The sequence below is a fragment of the Papilio xuthus genome, unplaced genomic scaffold (genome assembly GCF_000836235.2).
Source record: "Papilio xuthus unplaced genomic scaffold, Pxut_1.1 DF825928.1, whole genome shotgun sequence".
Taxonomy (NCBI): domain Eukaryota; kingdom Metazoa; phylum Arthropoda; class Insecta; order Lepidoptera; family Papilionidae; genus Papilio; species Papilio xuthus.
Window position 1 is genome coordinate 1280083 of NW_013532721.1, and position 19425 is coordinate 1299507.

At 33.0% G+C, this 19425-nt stretch overlaps 5 protein-coding genes across 8 annotated transcripts; 3 read left to right on the forward strand and 2 right to left on the reverse strand.

Annotated features, from left to right (window-relative positions):
• The first annotated feature begins 336 nt into the window (after positions 1-336).
• BGRP4 (beta-1,3-glucan recognition protein 4) lies at positions 337-4151 on the forward strand. Of its 4 annotated transcripts, none has more exons than XM_013322782.1 (8): positions 337-373; positions 1772-1964; positions 2040-2194; positions 2295-2458; positions 2757-3008; positions 3266-3411; positions 3678-3779; positions 3954-4151. In XM_013322782.1, exons 1-8 carry the CDS (start codon positions 357-359, stop codon positions 4068-4070), a joined length of 1146 nt encoding a protein of 381 aa, XP_013178236.1. In that variant the 5' UTR covers positions 337-356; the 3' UTR covers positions 4071-4151. The 4 variants fall into 4 exon arrangements, with proteins under 4 accessions (XP_013178236.1, XP_013178237.1, XP_013178238.1 ...); XM_013322783.1 differs by lacking the exon at positions 337-373 and adding an exon at positions 1369-1454; XM_013322784.1 differs by lacking the exon at positions 337-373 and adding an exon at positions 1534-1657.
• Positions 4152-4344: 193 nt separating this feature from the next.
• Positions 4345-6511, reverse strand: LOC106125332 (rab-like protein 3). Its single transcript, XM_013322487.1, has 6 exons — positions 6387-6511; positions 5741-5950; positions 5521-5666; positions 5069-5205; positions 4780-4834; positions 4345-4586 (listed from the first exon to the last, which is right to left on the reverse strand). The coding sequence occupies exons 1-6, from the start codon at positions 6430-6432 to the stop codon at positions 4443-4445; spliced, it is 738 nt and encodes a 245-aa protein (XP_013177941.1). The 5' UTR covers positions 6433-6511; the 3' UTR covers positions 4345-4442.
• TfIIEalpha (transcription factor IIEalpha) lies at positions 6234-13131 on the forward strand. Its single transcript, XM_013322486.1, has 9 exons — positions 6234-6438; positions 10634-10762; positions 10846-10962; positions 11042-11220; positions 11331-11557; positions 11658-11850; positions 12070-12205; positions 12443-12550; positions 12908-13131. Exons 2-9 carry the CDS (start codon positions 10639-10641, stop codon positions 13081-13083), a joined length of 1260 nt encoding a protein of 419 aa, XP_013177940.1. The 5' UTR covers positions 6234-6438; positions 10634-10638; the 3' UTR covers positions 13084-13131.
• Nrk (Neurospecific receptor kinase) lies at positions 6735-9804 on the forward strand. The gene has a single exon (XM_013322484.1). It carries the CDS (start codon positions 6986-6988, stop codon positions 8903-8905), a length of 1920 nt encoding a protein of 639 aa, XP_013177938.1. The 5' UTR covers positions 6735-6985; the 3' UTR covers positions 8906-9804.
• On the reverse strand, positions 13131-16918 carry LOC106125330 (putative ATPase N2B). The gene is made up of 7 exons (XM_013322485.1): positions 16339-16918; positions 16066-16260; positions 15605-15846; positions 15060-15234; positions 14495-14644; positions 14265-14378; positions 13131-13945 (listed from the first exon to the last, which is right to left on the reverse strand). The coding sequence occupies exons 1-7, from the start codon at positions 16726-16728 to the stop codon at positions 13820-13822; spliced, it is 1392 nt and encodes a 463-aa protein (XP_013177939.1). The 5' UTR covers positions 16729-16918; the 3' UTR covers positions 13131-13819.
• Positions 16919-19425: the final 2507 nt, after the last annotated feature.

Sequence of the window (19425 nt, forward strand, 5' to 3'; positions counted from 1 at the left end):
TCAAAAGTAACTGGAAACCAACGTCATCTTACAAAATCCCAGCGTTAAACAGTCTATATATTTATTAATAGCTGTCGCCCGCGACTCCGTCTACGCGGAATTAAAAAAAACTATTGGTCGCAGCGTAATGTTACATAGCCTAAAGCCTTCCTCTATAAATGGACTATCCAACAAAAGAAGAATTTTTCCAATCGGATCAATAGTTCCTGAGATTAGCGCGTTTAAACAAACAAACTGTTCCGCTTTATAATATTAGTATAGAAGTGTGATTCATCTCGATCCGTGTAATTGAAACAATATATAATTATTTGTAGATCATTATATAAAGGGGAACTTTTGACACAGTAACATAGTCTATGACGTGTGTTAACGAGTAAGTTTGTTTTTAATTATTTTGCTAGTAACCACTGCCGAGACGTCTGTGTGTGACATAAAGTTATCTGTCTTTTTTATATAAGTAATTAAATTGATAATATGTTTTGACAGGTGTTTCAGCAATGGAAACTCACAGTTGTGTTAGTTAGGACATATGTAGGATAATAATTTTTTTTTTGAATTTTGAAGAGCTGCTTTTTATTGAACTTATCTATATATTAAGTTTTTTATATATGCACGCGGACGAAGTCGCGGGCGACAGCTAGTATAGTATATGAATTAATTTATATTAAATAAACACTCAACTTAAGCTATGCTATTTAATCTTTCATACTATGATACTTGTCTCACTTGATCACATATTTTCTGATTAATCAATTTTATTAAACGATAGGTAAAGGCATGAAAACTCAGCTTAGAAACAACTGTTTTTAGCGTATTGTATTAGACAATTATGTCAAGATTTCACAAAACGTCTTACTTTTATTACCGAAGAGGGCCTTGACCTCTGACCTTCGTAGTCAATTTATTTTTTTAACGTTTATTATACTTTGAATTGAATTGAACATTAATTTAAACTACATGTATTATGCATTTTAAATACATTTCATGTTATAAGTTAATACTATGAGCTCCTTCATAAGTGGTACCGGTGTGCTATATCAAGGGAATTGAACCAACTACTCATTTTATATGGTATATACTATACAGCTGCTGGACTTAATCTTTTAATTGTAATTCCACTAGGTAAATACCAACGACATGCTCATGCAACATTCAAGGTCTTGTTCACACGTTTGTTATATTCTATAACTTCCTGCCATAGCAACAACAGCTGATTTAAATGCATTTTATATGTTTAAACATTAAGTTATTTTATCTAAAAGATTATCAACTTAAAAAGTTAATTAATATCAAAATCACCGCTACGTTATCTGAAAATAGTTAACAGTATGGTTATCTTTGCAAATCGATTTAATCGAAGTAATATTCATAACATATTACAATATCATTATCAGTAGAAAAGAGTATAAGTAACCAGCACTTCTTGGAACTCCTAAATATTAAATAATAGTCGGGTCAGTTAACTTCTTTTTTATGTAATATTTTATCTTTAAAATAATATTTATTTTCAATACAAAGCAAGGCAGTGTGGTTGTGTTTGAATTAGAAACCGGTCGTGTCAGTTTTGTATTTAAAATCGGCGTTTTCTTTATCGTATTTTAAATACAACAACTAGGTTTCATGAATCGTAGTTTATAAGTGCCTTTAGGTTATAAATGTATTAAGATTTATTTTAAACTTAATAATTTTTGCATTATGTGGCATGCAGATGAGATATTTAGAGAGGTTCCACACGGGCGTGAACTGTATAATTGCGTTGTCTTAATTTCAGCAATATGTGGGCAGCAGTGATCGGGGTCCTGGGACTCGCGGTCTTTGGACAAGCATGCACACCCAGTGTAACGACAGTAAGCGGCACACACGCGCCCGTCACCGTCTGCTCTGGTGCAATGATCTTCGCTGACGACTTCACGGAATTCGATCTCGAGAAGTGGCAACACGAAAATACTCTCGCTGGAGGCGGTGTACGTACTTTAACAAAATCCATTTAATTATGCAAGACGAAAGTAAAAACAAAACATGTTTCCCTTTTTCTGCAGAACTGGGAATTCCAATACTATAACAACAACCGTACAAACTCGTTCGCTCACAACGGACTTCTGTTTATCCGTCCCTCTCTGACGTCCGATCAGTTCGGCGAAGCGTTTCTCTCCAGCGGCCATCTGAACATCGAAGGAGGTGCACCAGCGGACAGGTCAGTTGAAAAGCTGACAAGCCAAGAACATAATAGTGCTTAGCACGAGCGTCAGTTCCACAACTAAGTAAAATTAAATTAGAAAAATGTTGTATTAAAGATGTACGAATCCCCAATGGTTCGGGTGCGAGCGCACAGGCACTCCGAGCAACATCTTGAATCCGATCAAGAGTGCGCGCATCCGCACTGTCAATTCCTTCAGCTTCCGCTATGGCCGCGTCGAAGTGCGCGCTAAGATGCCCGCTGGAGACTGGCTGTGGCCGGGTACGTCATAAACCTTATAGATTATTACTGTGCACCATTGCCTAAAACACACTAAACAAACAAAATATCGCGAATAAATGAAGTAGTGCTATTATTTAGCTTTTTCATCTACTGTGTAAATAAATATATAAACCCAATCTTGAAAATTAATACTTACTCCTATTTCCAACACATAGTTCGTTAGCAAGGCCTGCACCCAACAACCTCAAGGCAGGTGAAGCTTTTAAATGATACAATTCTTTATTTTAAAAATAATAACGCAATATTATTGTTTAAAACATAATTGATGTAATTTCAGCAATTTGGCTGATGCCGGCTTACAACTCGTATGGCACATGGCCGGCATCGGGCGAAATCGACCTGGTAGAGTCCCGAGGAAACCGCAACATGTTCAATAACGGCGTTCACATCGGCACCCAAGAAGCCGGGTCAACCCTTCACTTCGGTCCCTATCCTAACCTCAACGGCTGGGAGCGCGCACATTGGGTGCGCAGGAACAGCGCTGGTTATGACAGAGCATTCCATCGCTATCAGCTGGAATGGACCCCGGGTGATTAAATCTATATATAACTTAAATTGTAAATATCTGCTTACCTTACACGGGTGATTGGTGATGCAGTTTTTAGAAATTTTGCAAGATTTCGTTAATAATTTGCAATTTAAGTTGCAGCGATTTAAGTAGGACAGGTAAATATGAATAATTTTCATATAAACACAATATGTTTAATTTTTTTCTCGTTTATAATGAAATCAAAGTTAAAGAACTTAGCTATTTTTTATTACCTTTTTCAATGTTTTTGTTTGCAGACTTCCTACGGTTCAGCATCGATGACGTGGAGCTCGGGCGCGTGACGCCGGGCAGCGGCGGTTTCTGGCAGCTCGGCGGCTTTGATACACAAAATGTTGAGAATCCCTGGCGCTACGGCTCCAAGATGGCGCCCTTCGACCAGAAGGTACACTTATGTACTTTTGTAAATTTTTGAAATCAATCTTTCAACAACATTTATTATTTAAAGTAAATTAATAGAATGGAATTTATCAAATTGTTTTGTTCGGAATTTTATACCTTAAAGCGATTTTTATTGCCTACCCTACGTGGCGTAAAAAAGGCGACCGTAATTTTTTTTTCATAATAAAGGATTTATTTTCCTTAAAGTTAAGATGTATTTCCTTAAGTCTGCGATGGCTTCATTATTAATTTTTAATCGTATATTTTCAGTTCTACCTGATAATTAACTTGGCGGTCGGTGGTACTAACGGCTTCTTCCCTGACGGTGTTTCAAATCCCGTTCCCAAGCCCTGGTGGAATGGATCACCCACGGTAATTAAATTACTTTATTGTACTATACAATTATAGATTCCATCTGTTCCCTGATACCTCAAAACCGTAAAAATCGAAAATCAATTTTTTTTTACTTCAATGTACTTTAGTAAAAACTGTACGTTTCTTTAATTATTGTAATTTTGTAATGTTTAGTTTAATATCTATTTTTAGGCTTTAACCGATTTCTGGAATGGAAGATCTGGTTGGCTGCCTACATGGAACTTGAACTCTAACGACGGACAAGACGCATCTCTACAAGTCGACTATGTCCGTGTATGGGCATTGTAGACGATCCTTACAATTACAAAGAAAAAAATTACAAATGACAAAGTTGTACTGTAAATAAATAAATTGAAAATATTCTATATGATACTATTGTAAATTCTAAAATAAAATCAAAAGCATCATCGTTTTTTAAATACATATCTCCAATTAAATTGTACGTTACGTAATTAGCGTAGGTTTTCTATATTTAAAAATACATTTCATATCCAAAATACCGTATATCAACATATTTATAAGAATTTTTACTAAAGAGGTTATTACTAATAAAAAAAAAGTATACATTAAATCAAGCCTTTATTAATTTTCACAAGACTTTTATAAAGCCTCTCTTCGGTATCAAATCACAGGACTTTAATAAATAAGTTTTTTTTTAAATCAATCCATATGGTAGAAACGTGGGCTTAAATATTGCGGAGGTTTGTTGGTGGAGAGTGGTGTAGATGGCGCCATGATGTAAGGAGGTATACGTCTTTTATCAGAGAACGGACTCACTCGAGAATAATAACGTCGTTCTATTACCTGGAAGAAAATAAGATCGTATAATTTAGTTTTAAAAATGTGAAAGTGAAAGCAAAGAGCCAGTTATATCCTTTATACTTTATATCATATGTTACATTCAATAACTATATATCACTTTAACATTAAAAAACTTGATAAAGAACTGGAATTTTTGGCAGCAATTGTGTAAAGCAGTTACGTTTCAATAACTTACCTTATCAAAAAATCTTGTTAATTTCACTGAGTTACTTGTGCCAGGAGCCAGGGATCTGAAATATTTAAAAAAAAACTTTTTATTGATAATAATATAGAATACAGTAAAAAAAGTTATTGTATTTTAAAAGTAGAGAAAAGAATCTTACTAATATTATATTTGCAATTGTGTAGATGGACGGATGGATAAATGGATCTAGATGAAATTTGGTGTACATATAGAACATAATCTGGAACACATAGGCTATCAATTAGGATTTTAGCTTAGCTAGTATTAAATAAATACTGACCTTGCTTGAAAACAATTAACAAATATTTCATCTGCCCCACACTGCTCTGCAATGCTACTGGACAGCCGTCTGTATTGATTTTTCCTTTGTTTCTCTTCAGCCAAGTCAAACTTCGTGCCAATCACCAAAATAGGTATCTTAAAACAAATTCTAACATAGTACATTCTCTTTCAACATTCATGATTTGCATAAATAATTATCGTCTCGCATTGATAAAGCAATATTAACAGTAACATGTCACATCTACAAATCAAGAAATGCTTTAAACTTTAATATGGTCAGTTTTTAAAAATAAAAAGAAACTATACTATTTAAAACTGGTACATAAACTATTATGTTTACTAAATTAAACAAAGTAGTTTAAATGTGTTTATTTTATTAAACAAATTAGTTTATGTATCTATAAATAGCTAAAACATTTAAACTAAGTTTTATGATAGCTATTAGTTTACCTGGGTTGAACCAAGAAACTGTTCAGGGTCAACATCAACTTGCTGGAATGTAGGATTAGAGCTGTCCTGATTCAAAATTTCAGTCAGCCACTTTTGTAAATTTACTTGACTCTTCCTATTGGTTAAATCATGGACTAAAATTATTCCTGAAAGTTCAGTGAAATATAATAATACTATTTCATCTTATACATAATATGATGATCTTCAATTTTAAACATACCATGAGTAGGTTGATAGAAAACATTTCGAGTATTCCTATGGCCATTTGAACCTCCAACATCCCAAAGTTCTACAAAGAAAGTGTTCTGTGCTTGGGTTCCTTCCTTGAACCTGTGTAACTTTACCTCCACAGAACATCCCACTGTCCATCCTGGTGATATCAGTGGCTTATTATGTGCAATTAAATATGTAAGTGATGTTTTGCCAACTCCTAAAATGATGTTTAATATTTTAGTATATAATCTTCATGTTACGATTATAGTTTAAAGATAACTAAAGTTTAATTAAAAACAACAATTCAATAAGTACGACTTTTGCTTTAATATTTTCATAAAAAATATAAACGCCCCTGTACTCAAAAAAACTTATATTTCGGAGTACATTTAACACTGCAGCAGTATTATTCATCATAGATACAAGCATAAAAATGTGAATAGAGTAGCATACATGAAATCTAGTTTAAATATTACCAAGTATTACCGCCAAAAGTAAACACATATATTTCAATGTTGCCTAACTTGATGTGTCATGGCCACTGTCAAGTAACAAATGGTGCCTCCGCCTATCTGTTTTTTAGTGTAATAGTGTACAATATGAAAAATAATGTGTTTAATGTGTGAGACACAAATGTAAGGAGTAAATATTACCGGAGTCCCCAAGAACAACCACCTTCACTTTCTCAATCGCCGCCATTCACAGGTAATGTTTCTATCTAAATATTTTGACGTTTTCTGAGCAGGTCCTGAAAATTAGACTTACCAACATAACAAATAAAGACTTTTAAATATTCGTTCAAAAACAAATGGCACGGTATCATTTATCTTCTTTATTTCATTAGTTTTTTGCAACAATCAGGATAATTAATTTAGTAGAAAATCTTATATCATAGATTTTAATTGTTGATCAACTAATTATTGGATCCAAATCCGAATGAATATGAAGTTTTATTCAACGTGGAATGTAAATCGTCCAGGATCGCGGGTACGTGCATTGTGGTTGTTTTATTTGTTAAATGTTGGACATTCCGTTTCCTGTCGCAGTACTACAATAATAATAATCTGTGACTGTGATTCTTTATCTGTTCGACATACTGTACATGTCTCGAGAATTTAACTAAAATCAATAATAAATAATGCGTCCGCCATTGTGTAACCAATGTGGTATTTTTAACGTGTTGTACAAAGTTTAGAGTTAAAATGCAACGATCTAATAATAGGTACATCGAAGTACTGTTAATTTTATAACAATGACCGTGTTTTACAAAGTTATAATTGTGCTTCTTTTTGCCAAATCAGTACATCTTTATTGTGGTCCATACAATGGACATATTTGTAAAAATTACACCACTGGTTACGTTTGGTATAATCGAACAGGCGGCCTCGAAAATGAAAAAATCACAACTAGTCTTTGGAAAGAAATGATTTCGACCCTGAAAGAACCATGTCGGAGCAGGGCCGAGAAATTATTATGTGCTTATGCGTTCCCTAAGTGCATCGACAAAAACGGAACTGGATACCATGGACTACCTCTTTGTTTTGAAGATTGTATGGCTGTAAAAATGCAATTTTGTTACAATGATTGGGTCGTTATTGAAGAACAAAAACGCAGAGGAGTGTTTTTTGAATCAAGAGGTCATTTCCGACTTCCTGAATGTGAAAAATTGCCAAAACTATCTGGAAAGGGCACTGAAGTCACTTGCAACAATGCAGGCATAACAGACATGGATTATAGTCAGGTTACAACATCCTGTATCAAAGGAAATGGTCGCTATTACCAAGGAACTATGAATATTACCGAAAATGGATTAGCTTGTCAAGCTTGGGAATCACAATACCCTCACCAACATACAAGACCCCCTTTAGTGTTTCCCGAAGTACAGAATGCAACAAATTATTGCAGAAATGCAGGAGGAGAGGAGCGTAAACCTTGGTGCTACACTATGGACCCAGACATAAGGTGGCAGCATTGTAATATACCCTTATGTGCCAATTCAAGTGAAGAATTTGACAATATAGATGGACCAAATATTGTTATGGAGAACTATTTTACACCAACATTTGTTTTATTTTTATCGATTGGTGGTCTAGCATGCATTTTAGGAATAGCTTCTGTGACTCTACTGTGCCACTATTTTTTGAAAAGCCATTACTCTAAATTTAGTATGTCAAGCCGCAGAAATATGCAAAATATGGATATTGATTTAGACAAACTGCCGAGTAACCTTGCCTATCACACAACTGGAGCACAGCTCAATCCAAAATTAGAAAAATTAGAATTTCCTAGAAATAACATTATTTATATTAGAGACCTGGGTCAGGGGGCCTTTGGCAGAGTTTTTCAAGCTAAAGCCCCAGGTTTGGTTCCAGAAGAAGAGTTTACACTTGTTGCAGTGAAAATGTTAAAGGATGAAGCCTCTCACGACTTGCAGCTAGATTTTGAAAGAGAAGCATGTTTACTGGCTGACTTTGAACATCCAAATATTGTGAAACTACTAGGTGTGTGTGCTATTGGACGTCCCATGTGTTTATTGTTTGAGTATATGGGTAAAGGTGATTTGAATGAATACCTGAGAGCTTGTAGTACAGCTACCAACTTCCCACCAGTTGTAGAGAACAGGGAAGACTTACGATTACTTGCCACACCCCTTAGCCATTTAGATCTATTACACATTGCTAGACAAATAGCATCAGGAATGGTTTATTTGTCAGATAGAAAATTTGTCCATCGTGATTTAGCCACAAGAAATTGCCTTATTAATGATGACATGGTTGTAAAAATAGCTGATTTTGGATTATCTCACAAAATTTACTTACAAGATTATTACAAGGGAGATGAGCATGATGCTATTCCTGTAAGATGGATGCCACTAGAGAGTATTTTATATAATAAGTATACTTTAGAATCAGATGTGTGGGCGTATGGAGTCTGTTTGTGGGAAATATTTTCCTTTGCTTTACAACCTTACTTTGGAATGACGCATGAAGAAGTTGTAAGGTTTTTAAAAGATGGGAATGTTCTTGCCTGCCCTGATAATACTCCACGCTGTATATATGACCTGATGAAACAATGCTGGAGCCATCATCCTAGTGACCGCCCCAACTTTAGAATAATATACCAAACTCTTGATAACATTCAAATGATTATTGAGAGAACTCATTCGGAATAAATTGTGGTTATTAATTTATTTATTAGAATTATAGATTTTTGTATGGATTTAAATGGTTTAATGTTTAAATTGTAGCATATACAACTTTATTACCTAAGTGAAGAAAACATGCACATTTGTAATTATATTAATTCAGCACTTTTGCTGCAAAATGTGAGTACATTTAATTAAGGATACAATTTTAGCCAGAAAGATGTAACTATGACATGTTCACTTCAACATGAAATTTAAAACAGTGTTTGCAATATAATAAGCCTCCCCTAACGTAAACAAGCAATGGATGCATTCAGGTACAAAAAATGTTTGTTTCAAGTAAAATTAAAAACAAAGTTTGGTGCCAAAAGTGGCATAAACTATGAAAAAATTCATAGAAATGTATTAGTTATGATATAAAAACTATTAAGTATTGTAAAAATAATGTGTTTGAGAACAGTTATTGAACTTAAGTAACATAGCTCAGACAAATTTAGATATAGCATGTGAATACAAATGTCATTTATGAGGCTATTAAATTGGTATTTAAGGAAATAAATTTTACAGCAAATGATTACACCATCATTATTACACAATAATGGCTTCATTTCAACAAAGTTTCATTTCAATTAAAATATCAAATTTCATGTTAAAATGAACAAACATTAAAACGACGAAAATCTGTTAAAGAAGGAATTGGGACATTTTTTAAATCTTTTATTGTTTCATATTCAACAAGTAACAAGAACAAAATGTTTTTTGTCTTGTGCAGCTAGTGTCCAGCAAATGCTGATTATTATGTGATGATTTATTAATTTGTTATTTTTGCAAGACTGAATTTGGTTAGCTAATGTTGTTACTTTATTCTTCAAACAATTAATACTGCCAATTGATTTTACTGAAATAAGAGTATTTTGCTATTTTTATTAATTGTTTTATTTCTAACCTTGTGCACTAAAACATGATACAATAAAATCTACAAAAAAAACATAGAAAGGCCAGAAACATTTTAGTGTGTAATGTTGAATAATTTTTTAAACTAAGAACAATTTAAATATACAACCAAGCTAGACTATCTGATCAATCGATCAAAATAACCAGTGCAGAATAATTGCCATGAAAGTCGAAGTCTTGTTAACCAAGTATTTAATTAAAAATACTGGCTAGAAAACGATTCATTGCACTCAATTCTGAGCTAAAAGAAACGCTTTGTGCAACTTCACTGCGTATCTAAATAAATATTTACATGTTAAACTAGAATGTTTATAAGATTCCATGAATGGACTATTCTTCGAAAGTTTTTTTGATTACAATTCTGGGGGGAATAGTATTTAAAATCAAACGACTGACCATCAGAGTTCGATTCCCAGACTAATTAAAATAATGACTATTTTTAGACGAAAACTGCATCAAAAATTACAAGAGTAGTCTATAAAAGAAGCTATTGCACAAGTACGACTATTTGACTCATGGTCCACAAAAAGGTGGGGGAAAGATATATCGATCTACCTAAGAATTCATCTTTATTTACTTACATAAGCTAAAAAAGCACAGGGTTTTTTGCCATGCATCATCTCTTTCCTCTTCAAAGCAAAACATTACTTGTGACGTGTGTGAGTTGTCATTAAGAGATGTTCCGTATATTCCTCAACCAAAGCTGTCCCGTACCATCTTGACTAAATCACCGGTTCAATTTGAAGCTGTACTATACGACTTGTGCGACTACGACTGTAATGGTACATTGTGTTATTTTAGTTACAATGACGGAGGAACGACTAGTAACTGAGGTGCCGAGTAGTTTGAAGCAGCTCGCGCGGCTTGTCGTGCGAGGCTTTTACACAATCGAAGATGCGTTAATAGTGGACATGCTCGTAAGAAATCCATGTAAGTTTCATTCTGATTCACTTGTTTTAAGCATAAAAAAGAATTTAGCTTTGATTTGTATTTTTTATTATTTTTCTATTTAGGTATGAAGGAAGACGATATCTGTGAGCTTTTAAAGTTCGAGAGAAAGATGTTGCGGGCGAGAATAGCCACACTGAAGAACGATAAATTTATTCAAGTCAGATTAAAAATGGAAACAGGTATGTTGTATCGAAATACATAAACTTCCTATCTATATTTTTGTGTTACATCTCAATTTGTTCTAATCCTTATTTATAGGTCTTGACGGCAAAGCGCAGAAGGTTAACTACTACTTTATAAATTACAAGACATTCGTCAACGTGGTGAAGTACAAATTGGATTTGATGCGCAAACGTATGGAGACCGAGGAGAGAGACGCCACCAGTCGCGCCAGCTTCAAGTGCCCCGCCTGCGGGAAAACATTTACTGATTTAGAAGTAAGACATACAAGAATCATTTCCATACAAATAGATTAAGGTAAAAATCGGGATGTCCCCTTGCGACTCCCCCGTACCGTCTAAATTTGAGATATTTATTAAAATTTCAGGCGGATCAACTGTATGACATGATGACGCAAGAATTTCGATGCACCTTCTGCAACCAGATCGTCGAAGAGGACCAGTCGGCGCTACCGAAAAAGGATTCCAGATTACTTCTCGCCAAATTTAACGAACAACTAGAAACACTTTATATATTACTGAGAGAAGTGGAAGGCATCAAACTGGCGCCTGAAATATTGGAACCTGAACCAGTGGATATCAACACAATACGAGGGTATTTAAAAAAAATCATTTTTTCTATATAGTTAATGATATTTTATCATACTGTTTTACATACTTTTTATCACGCTGTGTAACTGGGTATTTTTTTTCAGACTGACAAATAAGCAGCAGCTAAAGCCTGGCGGCGAGCAATGGTCTGGAGAGGCGACTCGCAACCAAGGGATGCTGGTGGAGGAGACTCGTGTCGACGTCACAATCGGCGAGTCGGATGCGGCGGCGGACGCCAACGCGCTGCGCAAGGAGCGCCCCGTCTGGATGGTGGAGAGCACCATCGCCACCGACCAGGTAACGTCACGTCCTCTTAACTCCCAAGTTTATGTCGTTCTTATTTTTACATACCAGGCTCATTTATTGACCTGTCATACCAATCAGTGACGAACTCGATTGATAATGGAATCTATTTTAGTCACGCGTTAATAGGGCAAAGTACTTAATCATATTTTTTATCGGTAATTGTATTATAATTTTTAAGTTAATTATTATATTTATTTATTTTTCTTACAGGGCGACAGTGTGCATTCGTCAGACATGGCACTTGAGAAAGCCGCTAGCAACGCAAGCAACTCTAAAGGCACTGGAAAGGAGAAGAACGACGATATTATGTCTGTCCTGCTCGCACACGAGAAACAAAATACATCAGGTTGAGTACCCTCATTACATATCTCCGTACAAACGGTTACTGAAAAACATGTTTTTCTTAACTAATAACTATAATTTCTATATCATGTCATATGATTATGAAATTAAATATCTTTAAAATATGTTCTGGCAACGCAATTTATGTTAAACGACGTTTTATTAGAAGCTAATCGTAAATTAAATCGATTGACCTTTCAGAAACCTTTTTTGAGTTTACAAATGGTGAGTTTTATTGCAGGAAACAACGTGTCTAACGCAGTGAAAGGTATAGAACCTGACAGCTCCGACTCCAGTGACAACGAATCCAAAGATCCGTACAAGCTTAAAGACGAACTCGCAGCTGTTGGTAAGTTACAGACTCAGCATGGAATAGACAAAGGTACCAATAGTTATTGCGGCAACACCGGCACTGCGGTTCAGTGTATTTTAACCTTTTTCGTTTATCTCTTTATTTTCTTGTATATATTAATTAAACTAAACATATTCAGTATATTTTCAATATAAAAACTATCGGACTAAATTCAGTTTTTAATTAGGGCAATGGTTATTCAGAAAATTTATTTCAGAAGCCATCAGAGCATATTCATAGCACAATTTAATGGCCCTTCGAGCCGGATTTGAACCAGCGACCTTTCGCACATTTAATAGTACTTTATAATGCTTTTAAAGTCTTAATAAACATGTATTAATTCTCTTTTCACAGCTGAGATGGAGAGCGAAGATTCAGAATCTGAGGACAACGCTCCAACGGTGATAGTGAACGGTAAAGCGGTACCGCTGACTAGCGTCGACGATGACGTAATCGCCAAGATGTCGCCCGCAGAGAAGGAGACGTACATACAGATATACCAAGAATATTACAGCCACATATACGATTAGATTATAAGGACAATGTAACCCATACGGTGTAATAAAACATCTCCATATATAAAACATTTCTTTTATTTATTTGTACACAAGTATATAACAAATTAATATGAACATAGTACCTCGTTGTGCGATCGAGAATAAATTAAAAAAAAATGTATACGAAAACAATTTCATCGAACATCTATTTTCTACTATACAAGACTACTTTTTAATAAATATATAACACTAAATAACAAATCTCTAATTACGTTGGAAATGACTGTTAATACTGCATTAACTATTTACCTAATAATGTTTCTTTGTACTAATGGTACTCAACACTATTGCTATATTACAAAAACGACAAAACATTAGGTACAATATTAAGATATGTTAAATGGTTAGTTTTGACTAAGATAAAGAACACATTTACTAAGGATATTTTACCCGACTGACCATTAAGAGAATTAAGGCTTATGTGTATTCGTTCATCTGTTCCAAAAACAACTTGACTGATTTGAATTTTGAATTGTTAGTACCTATTTTAAACATATGTGATTTTTGTGTTAAAAGATAATGGAAAAATATTTACCATTCCGAGTAAGCTTAACCTACTTCATGGCAATAGTCTGATGCCAGATAGCACCACAAATAGGCTGATGTTGCTTTAAATTATTTTATAATTAATAAAGAATTATGAATATTTGTTTTATAGTGATCCTCCGGTCAGTCGGGTTTTATAAATTAACTATATTTATTGTTACAATCAGTTGACGTTCTTCCCCCATTTATCCCAATATTCATCTGTTTGCATTTCCATGATACGCGAAAGACATCTATCACACGCAAACATTTCTTCTTCTCCAGTGAATATGGCTGCCTTGGCATCATCCTGTATATAAATATTTATTGTAACATTAGGTGTCACCCTCGACTCCGTCCATGCGTAATAAAAAAAATCATATCAGTAGCTGATGTTCCTCCAGACTATATTTTACATTTATGCCAAATTTCAGCTAGATCCATGCAGCCACTCTGAAGATACCTTCTAACAAACATCCATCCATCCAAACATTCGCATAATATTAGTAAGATTTCCACTCTGGCACTGGAAAATGTCTTAATATTTCTCTCATTTTCTTTTTGTATAGAGATAACAATATGTTTTAATACAAGTATTTTCAGCGGGTTATGATGGTGTTTGAACTTACCGAATCTTTAGTTATCTTCAAATCGTCCATAAGAGCTCTATCCGCATCCCCAAATTCATCTTTTTCCTCCATTCTAAAGAGATCTTTTGGTTCACAATCCGCAACAATAACAACCTAAACAACAAACCATTTAATTACTATAAAACAAAAGATAATAAATTAATACAAGAATTATTAAATTGTAAATAATAATATAATTTGTTGTTATTTCTTATTGTGTTTTTACTTACTCTAACTCTGTTATCATACAAGGTGTCAATAAGGGTAATAAATCTACGAAGCTGAGATCTATGTTTCATTATAGATAGTTGTGGAAGATTCCTTATGAACACAGTATGAAACGTCTTTGATATCACAAGATAATCACTAGCACCCAGTGGCTGGAAGTAAAAATTTAATTAGTTATTACTATTATATTTATTTTTGCTTTTTGATTTATATAAATTAATATAACAGAATGTTAATTTAAAATTTCATATCATACACTATGTTATCCAATTCAAATATATATATATAAAAAAACTAGCAGCCACCCTTGAATTGATCAGCATGGAATTTAAAAAAAAACTTTATTAGTGTACCCCTTTTGTTCTTCCAGACTCTTTACTCTATGCTAAATTTCATTGACATCTTTTGACCTGTTATGCACATATAAACATTCATACATCTATTCATAAATCCAATTGTTTACATTTCTAGTATTAATAAGATTAACCAACTCAATTTATGATATAATTCTTGCTTTCTGAATATTGATTGATATATAAAATTTATCATTACTTGAATACATCTTACCCTATCACATAGCTCTTCAAATGTTGAATCCAGGACTCTGCCACAGGATTTAGCAAACTTCACATTTCTTCCCATGATGTTGATAACTCTAGGTCTAACAGTATCAGTCTCCATTGATACAAGATATTTAAAAAGGGTATCGACAGCATTATTATCTTCATTCAGTTCACTATTACTGAAATAACAATTTTTATTACATTTAAGAATTAAGGTGTATATTGTCTGGCTATTATTTGAATTGATGACACCATATACTTATTAGGTAGTTAGGCATGTCACAAATAATGCCATTTTTAAAAAGTCATTATGTGTATGCAACTAATATAGAAGTTTCCTTACACTTAGATATTATTTCACTCTGTATATAATTTTAAACAAGATATTTATATTTCAATTTTAGAAAAATAAAGAAAAATCTTAATTTTCATATCTATGAATAATTGCGTTTTCATCTGAATTGTGTTTTAATCTCAAAACGCAATTAATAAGAAAATAAATAAAATAATTTAAACTATTCTTTATGAAAGTAAATAATGCATACTTACATGAAAAACTTACTATACTTATTACCAGAGCCCCTTAGCCTATAATCTATACCGGAATCTAATTGTATAACTGAACAGTGCTCCTTTAATATAGGTATGAAAGGAAGAAAGTTTGATCTTTGCAAACCATTTTTATATAAGTCATCAGGCTTCCTATTACTTGTTGCTATGATAACACAACCATTATCAAAGAGTTGAGTGAACAGTCGCTTTAGAATCATTGCATCTCCTATATCTGTTACCTGATAAATTAAAATATGTAGCAATGTGTAATATGACTCATAAAATAAATGTTACAATACATAATTTTAGATTAGATTTTGTGATGACATAATCTTTAAAAAAAGTACATAAGGATAGTATAATTAAGTTCAATAATTTTAGGAATATTTAATAAATAAAATTATTTTAATTATATTGGTAAATTTATAAATGACAGTATTATTAATGTATACCCTTACTTGAAATTCATCAAAACAGATAAGCCATGACTCCTGTGTGATATCAGCGGCCACTGGAGGTATTGGATCAAAAGGTTTTGAGGCCTCATCTCTAAAGGAACTTGCACCTTTTCCTGATTGAATCTTCAGTTCGTGAATTCTTGAATGTATATTCAACATGAATGAATTAAAGTGCACTCTAAGTTTTTCTTTAATCTAGGAGTTATATGAAATTACTTTTAGTTATAAATTATAAAGAATAACTACATGTTATAGGTTCCTATAATTACTTACGGGCACTGTTTCATAAAATAGGTCCATTAGCATGGTTTTACCTCCTCCTACACTTCCATATATGTAAAGGCCTTTAGGTGCTATAATCTTTTCCGGTTCTTTTCTCTTAAAAAATCTAAATAAGGCATTCTGCGGTGATTGTATTGTAGGTCGATTAAACGTTGTTACTTCTTGATAAACTTTTTGTAGATGCTGCACAACCTTTTCTTGATGAGTATCTGGACTTAAAATTTTGTTGGCTACCTTTTCCGTGTACAAATTCCAAGGACCTTCATTAACAACGTTATGCTCCAAAACTTGAGACGATAGTAGTTTTATGCACTGTTTACATTGCTTCCAAGGATATTTTATGATAGAATTTATATGGTAATATGAATTTTGAGCAAACATAATGGAGGTTACACTTTTTTAAATAACTATAAAATACTATAAAAATAACAAGATGCAATATAAATTATTATTCTGGAACATTTTAAGACATTCTATCATGCTAAGTATAAAAATATAATATTTTCGTATCGTTAAAACTTAATTTCGTAACCCATCTTCGGTGATGTAAAGCGATTACACGACTGTCACTGTCAAGATAGACATTGTCAATGTCATTTCATGAAAACGATGGTATTGTTTTTTATTGCAACACGTGCTCATAGGACACGAGAGCCATAAACATAAACTTAAATACAAGATGATTTAAAGATTTACTGTCATTTTTATGTGTACATCAATGGACACTTAATTATAAATATTATTATTTTTTTACCGTAAGTTCATTACAAGAACCGAACAAACTAAACCGAAGAGATGTATTTTGGCGCGTAAAACAAACGAACTTTGATTTGAGTTATGTGGCACTACCCTAATAATTAACAATAGATAAGATACTATATAGGTAATTAATTAGTTGCGTATTAGTTTACAATTTAGGCTAGAGGTGGTTCGTGCTGAGCTATATTCTACCATATTCTACTCTCTACCTGTGAAACTTATTGGGGATCTTAGTAGTAACTATGACTGATGAGTTCTTTAGAAGAAATGATTTTAATTAGTTGTTATACATACAGTACTGCGTTATTAAACATAAAATCAAACACCAGATTACAGTCTCGAGATTTAAATAAAAAATAAATATTCAGAATTGTATCAATGTCGGTTAACAAATTACTTAACTTTAAATAAATCCAGTTGCTTATATGTTGCACACCTAGAAGCTAATACTGAATGAAATCGATTTGAATATAAAACATTTATAGGTATACATCTAATACAGACGCCACTTTGTAAAACTACCAAAAACCGCAGCGAATCCGAACGAGCACGCGATAACAAACAATGCACAATGGATACCGCGCAACAATGAACTATCCCTTATGAATACATAATTAGGTAAACTTCTTTATCTTCTTATTTTATTACTAATACCTACAATTTACCAAATAGTCTAAAAGTATTGTCCCTTACATTACCTTTTTGAAAATCAGTCAAAGATATAATATATGACAAATGAGGAACATTCGAAGTGGTTACAAATTCGAAGCGGGTATCCAAGTTCCCATGAGTTTTAATTCACCTAATTACAATGGTCAAAGACTCATTAATATTAATTTTGTCTCGTTATATAAGTATCAGATTATATAAATCGTTATCAATACTAGGTAATTCATAGCAATAGAATAAATAAATGCATTTTAGTAGAAGTGGAAGAGAGCTCAGCAAAGTTGATAAGCATAACCTAAAATTGAGTTTAATGTTATTGTGGGTCATGGTCGACACAAGAGCGCGGTAGTGGAGCACGACACAGGGTCCTTAAAGACGATTGCCCTACTTTTATTATTTTAATCATTTGCAGTTCAAGACTTCCTCTGCAAACACAATACTGATACCTAATATTAATAAAGAACGATAGTATATTTTAGGTTTTAGATAAAAGTTTTATATGTTTATAAAAATCGCGTAGAATTACATAAGATATATAAATATAGTTTACTAACTGATAATTTGGTATCAAGAGGCCGATTTGGACATGAAATGAAACTGAATTGAAATAAAAAGCAAAACCAATTTAAAAGTGTGAAAATAAAACGATAAATTGCAAGTTGACGAGTTAACAAAATAATCGGTATGGCGGGTTGGCAAATTATCCCCTCTCCTCGACAATAGTAAGTAAATCTTGAGAAAGCAGGATGTGGTCGAATTGAAATCGACGTCCTGACTGCATTGATGCAGTAAGTACATAATATATTGCAATCAACAATCACGCACCATCGTCTCATCCTCTTTTTATTTTCGCGAATAGGGATGTGACTGCATAAACAATCTGCATTTCCGATTTTTTTCACATAGAATGTATCAACCAATTAAAACAAATAATTTAATTTTCAAACCATATAAATTCTGTCTTTTCCCACAGGTCCACTCTCAAGCTGGGCATCACTAGCAAATAAACATATTTACTTATTTATATATTTGTAACATAATATTTTTTTATATATGTCGTAAACTATAAATAAACCCTATAGTTGAAAGTAAATTTTACGATAGATATGAGAGATAGATATGATTTTAAGATTAATGTAAAATCACGAAAAAATATAAAACAACCCTAAGCGAGCATCGACCGGCCGCAACGTCCTCGTCCATTTAATTTACAAACAGTTTCTTTTTTTTCTGTCTGACTCTCCTGTCCTGTCTCCTGGAAATTCGTCGCGACGCTTTTATGCTCTGTGCTATTTTCAACGACATAATATTAACTTCTTGGGAAAGAAGATGTTATAAATTATTACTCGTTACCACGGATAACTTTACGACAAAGTCTGTAAAATATTGTATCTAAATTAAAATCACAATTTGAGAAATTTCCATACATTGCAAAATAAAAGATAATTTTCAGCCGAAAGCCACTTGTGAAGATAAACTAGAAATCTTGTTTAAAATGAATTCATTTTTAACATTCTAACATTTTATGTTCATAGTTCAGAACAAATACGTGATATATTTGACCGACATTTGGTATGATCGTATTCTTCCAAACTCTACATCGGTATCCTAAATCGATTCATATAAATTACATAAAATATCAAATGACAG

Coding starts and splice junctions, on each gene's coding strand:
- TfIIEalpha (XM_013322486.1), top strand. CDS start 10,639: ATGACGGAGGAACGACTAGTAACTGAGGTGCCGAGTAGTTTGAAGCAG. Junction 10,963..11,041: donor CAGATTAAAAATGGAAACAG/GTATGTTGTATC, acceptor CCTTATTTATAG/GTCTTGACGGCAAAGCGCAG. Junction 11,221..11,330: donor AAACATTTACTGATTTAGAA/GTAAGACATACA, acceptor TTAAAATTTCAG/GCGGATCAACTGTATGACAT.
- Nrk (XM_013322484.1), top strand. CDS start 6,986: ATGACCGTGTTTTACAAAGTTATAATTGTGCTTCTTTTTGCCAAATCA.
- LOC106125332 (XM_013322487.1), bottom strand. CDS start 6,432: ATGGCGGCGATTGAGAAAGTGAAGGTGGTTGTTCTTGGGGACTCCG. Junction 5,667..5,740: donor TTTCTATCAACCTACTCATG/GTATGTTTAAAA, acceptor CTGAACTTTCAG/GAATAATTTTAGTCCATGAT. Junction 4,835..5,068: donor GTTAATTGTTTTCAAGCAAG/GTCAGTATTTAT, acceptor TAAATATTTCAG/ATCCCTGGCTCCTGGCACAA.
- BGRP4 (XM_013322782.1), top strand. Junction 2,195..2,294: donor GGAGGTGCACCAGCGGACAG/GTCAGTTGAAAA, acceptor GTTGTATTAAAG/ATGTACGAATCCCCAATGGT. Junction 3,780..3,953: donor GGTGGAATGGATCACCCACG/GTAATTAAATTA, acceptor ATCTATTTTTAG/GCTTTAACCGATTTCTGGAA.
- LOC106125330 (XM_013322485.1), bottom strand. CDS start 16,728: ATGTTTGCTCAAAATTCATATTACCATATAAATTCTATCATAAAATAT. Junction 15,847..16,065: donor TCTGTTTTGATGAATTTCAA/GTAAGGGTATAC, acceptor TTAATTTATCAG/GTAACAGATATAGGAGATGC. Junction 15,235..15,604: donor AAGTATAGTAAGTTTTTCAT/GTAAGTATGCAT, acceptor TTGTTATTTCAG/TAATAGTGAACTGAATGAAG.